The sequence below is a fragment of the Vicia villosa genome, linkage group LG3 (genome assembly GCF_029867415.1).
Source record: "Vicia villosa cultivar HV-30 ecotype Madison, WI linkage group LG3, Vvil1.0, whole genome shotgun sequence".
Classification (NCBI taxonomy): Eukaryota; Viridiplantae; Streptophyta; class Magnoliopsida; order Fabales; family Fabaceae; genus Vicia; species Vicia villosa.
Genome location: NC_081182.1, coordinates 54,049,238 through 54,054,202, shown reverse-complemented (window position 1 = coordinate 54,054,202; position 4,965 = coordinate 54,049,238). Strand labels below are relative to the sequence as shown.

At 32.9% G+C, this 4,965-nt stretch overlaps 1 protein-coding gene across 1 annotated transcript; it reads left to right on the top strand.

Annotated features, from left to right (window-relative positions):
• The first annotated feature begins 256 nt into the window (after positions 1–256).
• LOC131655756 (lanC-like protein GCL1) lies at positions 257–2,743 on the top strand. Its single transcript, XM_058925563.1, has 5 exons — positions 257–481; positions 572–747; positions 1,056–1,167; positions 1,517–1,987; positions 2,233–2,743. The coding sequence occupies exons 1-5, from the start codon at positions 335–337 to the stop codon at positions 2,572–2,574; spliced, it is 1,248 nt and encodes a 415-aa protein (XP_058781546.1). The 5' UTR covers positions 257–334; the 3' UTR covers positions 2,575–2,743.
• Positions 2,744–4,965: the final 2,222 nt, after the last annotated feature.

Genomic DNA, 4,965 nt, shown 5'->3' with positions numbered 1-4,965 from the left:
CTGAAATAGCTAAACAATTCTCATAACAGCTACCACATGTATATCTGATCATGTGCACTCCAACAACCGAATTATGAGGAAAATATCTTACCCATATAACACACGTGATTCGCGTGATACTGAGTTTGTTACAAATATTGCTTACGTGGCACGCAAGCGTATTATCTTACCATACACCGCCACTACACACAACCACAGCTCAACACGTTGCTTCTTCTCTCACAGTCCTATAAAGTTCTAAATCAAGTAACCGAATATATTCACTTGGATTGGCTCAGTCCCTTATCGATCATTCTCTTTCTTCTGCTTCCAGTTTTTTCTAACCATAGAGACAATGACATCTTCAGTAATTGAAAATGGACACGATGAGGCCAAACACGAACCATCCGATTTGATCGCGGAGAAAATGAATCCTACGGTTGTGAATCTTTTGCTTCCGAATGAAACGTTCTTGAAAGCTGCGATTTCTCTGAAAGACGAGGTATGTGTTAATAGATTGTACTAGTAGTTCATAATGGAATTGATTTTGAAGAGTGTTGGTTAACTTGTGGTGGAATTGTTGTGGATGCAGGTGGTGGAGGTGAATTGGAATCGGCGGGAAGTGGTTGATCCGACGGTGTATACCGGTTTGCTTGGTACGGCTTTCACTTGCCTGAGGTCGTTTGAGGTTACCGGTTGCCGTGAGGATTTGTTCTTATGCTCGGAGATCATTGACACGTGTGCCACTGTCGCACGTGCCTCCCTCAGGTACTTTTTTTAGTTGTATCACTGTCATTTTAATGCGTGTGTTAATTGATTAATTATATTTTAATAATTCATTACAAAATTGATTGTTCATACTTGCATAATGCATACACAAGCTTTTTGCTTAAACTATGAATTTCTTTAATAAAATAAATTTCTATTTCTTTTCATTTTCCTTTTTATCATTAACTAATCTTTATAAATGGTAATAGTGTGAATGAAGTAGACACTGATTCAGTGACTATTATTGTCTGTTACTCTTAAACCTGTAATCTAATGAAAAGATATTAAAATTGGTGTGATTGTTGTAGGCACGTGACATTTTTGTGTGGTAGAGGAGGAGTATATGCCCTTGGAGCTGTCGTTGCTAATTACATGGGGGACCTTCCAAAACGTGACCTGTTTTTGGGTCTATTCATTGAGGTAAAATCAATATTCATTAATTGAAAACCCTCATTTTCGAATTCAGTTAGATGGCAACAATTTTTATGTTGGACAAGTCCATATAAAACAAAACCAAGTTTTGGTTTTGATTGCCCGTGCTATGACGGTGGAATTGATCTTTTTAAATTAGTCGGTTTTAAATTAGTCGGTTTTTGAATTAGTCAATCTCAAGACCTAGATACTAACTTTAAAATAAAAAAAAATTCAATTGAAGAGTTTAGTTAAGAGCTGTAATGACAACAACATTCATTCATCATGGAATCTTAATTAAGAGTTTAATTTTGATATATTGATACTAAATATTATAATCATTTTTAATGATCTGTAGGTGGCAAAAGAAAGAGCTCTGCCTGTTGGACCAGAGGAAGGTGGATTTGGAATGTCATATGATCTTCTCTACGGACGAGCTGGATTCTCATGGGCTGCATTATTTGTAAACAAGCATCTCGGAGAAGATGTGGTGCCCAAAGATATTCTAACGGCTATTATTGATGCAGTATTGGCTGGCGGTAGAGCCGGAGCGTCTGATATCAAAGACTGTCCGTTAATGTATAGGTGGCATGGGACTAGATACTTAGGTGCAGCAAATGGTCTTGCTGGTATTCTTCATGTGCTCCTTCATTTTCCACTTCCAAGTGAAGATGCTGAGGATGTTAAGGGAACTTTGAGATACTTGATAAGTAAACGTTTTCCTCATAGTGGAAATTATCCATCAAGTGAAGGGAATCCAAGAGATAAGTTAGTGCAGTGGAGTCATGGTGCAACTGGGATGGCCATTACACTGTCTAAAGCAGCACAGGTAATAATAAACCCTATATGTTTCGGTCCTGGCCAGCCCATAACAGTTGTCCTAGTTGATGCGATGGAGTAGGGTGCGACGTGATCCTTTCCGCTACCAATGTTCTGGTCGATCTCAAATCCGTGCCTCTCTGGCTACTACGCCAAGAAATGTAGAACTAGTTTGGCCGGTCCGGACCAATATGACAATGATAATGACTTGACCAATATGACAATGATAATGACTTTTGAATATGTGTGTTGCAGGTTTTTCCAAATGATAGAGAACTACGAGATGCAGCAATAGAAGCAGGAGAAGTTGTGTGGAAAAGTGGATTAGTGAAGAAATTGGGACTGGCTGATGGCGTATCTGGAAATGCCTATGCCTTTCTTTCACTCTACAAACTAACTAAAGATAGTATATATGAAGAGAGGGCAAAATCATTCTCTTGTTTTTTGTATGATAATGCTAGAGCTTTGGCAGCTGAGGGGCAAGCTCTTACTGGTGGCAATGACTACTCTCTCTTCCATGGACTTGCTGGGACAGCATGTCTTTGGTTTGATTTGATTGCACCTGATAACTCTAGGTTTCCTGGATATGAATTATAGATGGTTTCATGGAAGTAATTGTTATGTTGTAATAATATTGTGTGAAACTTGCAGGCATGATAATATGTACTAAAAGCCTGGATTGTAACACTTGTTTACATACAAAAATGCCTTTAACCCTAGTTTGAAAAAAAATTCTTAATTTGAACATGTCATTACATTCTATTTCTGTCACTGTCTCTTGACCCTAATCGATTAGTGCATAATACTAATCTACCAAATTTTGGTATCTGCCAAACTAATTGATTAAGTATTTAGACCTTGTTATCTGTCAAATTAACAGGTTAGGTAAGGCAGTCAGTGTTTTAAAAACCGGACCGAACATCAAACCGGTGAGGGTACTAAGTCAATGGTTTATTGGTCGAACCACTGAGTCATTAGTCGAACTACATAACTAAACCGGATTAAACTGGATAACTCGGTTGAACAGACCGGTCGTTATAACAAAATTATATAGGTATAAAACATGTCGAACATGATGATTCAGTCTCTACAAAATATAATCGGCACTTAAATTTTTTAAAAATATCATATCCTAAATAAATAATTCACAAGTTCATAATTTAAATTCAAATTTTAAACATAAGTATCACACATAATAAAATTGTACAAAATTACAAAATATATATTTGCAAAGAAAATTTAATCGCAAAATAATCTAATTGAATAAATTATAATAAACTAAATTTAATTTCAAAGAAGAAAAGGTTATTTTAATGTTAGTATAGCCTTCTTCAATATCAAAATCACCTGTAACAAAATTAACCGCATCCAAAAATCTTTATTTTTATTTTTTTTATTTTCTATTTTTTATTTTTAATTTTAATTTTAATTTTAATTTTTCATTAAAATAATTAAAATGATGTTGTTTTAAGTTTTTAAAATAAAAAAAAATATAAAAATGCATTTAAATCACCGATTCTAAAAAATCGTCGATTTTTCCAATTTTACCGATTTTGACCGGTTCATACCAGTTTAATGACATATCTGATCCAACAATCGAACCAGACCGATTACCTGGCCGGTTCCCGATTCAACCGGTCCTATTGGCCGGTCTGGTCCGGTTTTTAAAACATTATTGGGTAAGACTTGCTTTTCTGATTTACTAATCGCCTAATAAACTCTTAGCTATGAGATTAACAAAGCACACAGCCACCTAATCTAATCCTGAAAAAAGACATCATCAAAATCTAAGACAAGACAAGACAAGACTACAACATTTAGAAAAACAAATACTCGAACTCATAAAGTGTAAGTGTGATATTTGAGCAATTTAAAATATAATAATTTGATCTGATGATTTTAATAATAAAATTAATATTATTTATTAGAAGAGATAAATCGATATGTATGATAAGTGTAAAAAACTTTATAAAGTTTTATACGGTATACATCATAGCTATTCATAATTATTATTTTAAATATAATAAAAATAAAAGTTAAATATAATTTAAAATCTGACAGCTATCATTTTTTTTACACTATTAATGTATTTTAATTAAATTTTTATTAAAATATTTTTATTAATTAATTATAAAATCTGACAGCTACCATTGACAGTTACGATTAATTGACAGGATAAAATTTCTTTACATTATTAATATATTTTTATTAAAATATCTTTATTAATTATAGTTAATAAAATAGTTGAATATAATAGAGAAAAATAATAATAAATTGCAATGGTATGGTAAATAGTAATTTATGAAAAGGAGGGAGAAGACCCATGCATTCATAATTTCTACGACATTTAGAAAACATATGCACTCATAATTTCTTTTGGAGAATAACAAAATTTCTTAACACTACATTTTGTCGCCAAGTGAAGATATGAGATATCCATGAATTTTGTAAATTTTTAAAACCTTATCCTTCTTTTTATATGCTCAGGCTGAATCTTTTACTATCTTATAATGTAATAAAATATATATATAAATGGTCAGAACCTCCTAATCAACTATACTAGAAGATGAACAAAGAAAGGAATGATTAAATACAATAATATTTTAATAGATGCTAATGATAAAAGTAATATTCCAACTCTCCCCTTCAAAGTGGTGTATATATATCATGTGTTGTTTTTGTTGCATATTTAAGTAAATTGAGGTTTTAAATATTCATTCTGACAACATTCATATATGACCCACAAATAAACCACCGTAAAAATGGAGGTTCAAAAGTCAAAGCCAACTCGCTGTTAGGCAAAGGGGGAAAATTGGAGAGGATGAAAGTCAAAGCAAATTTATATTTGTCCTCTATATTATGGAGAATCTTCAAAAAGTTTTGCTAATAATTTTTTCCTTAAAACAGCTGCTGCCTCACGAATAGTTCGACTAAGATCATTTGGATCATACACAGTTTTAAAGTAGCGTTGAAAAGCCTATATCTCTT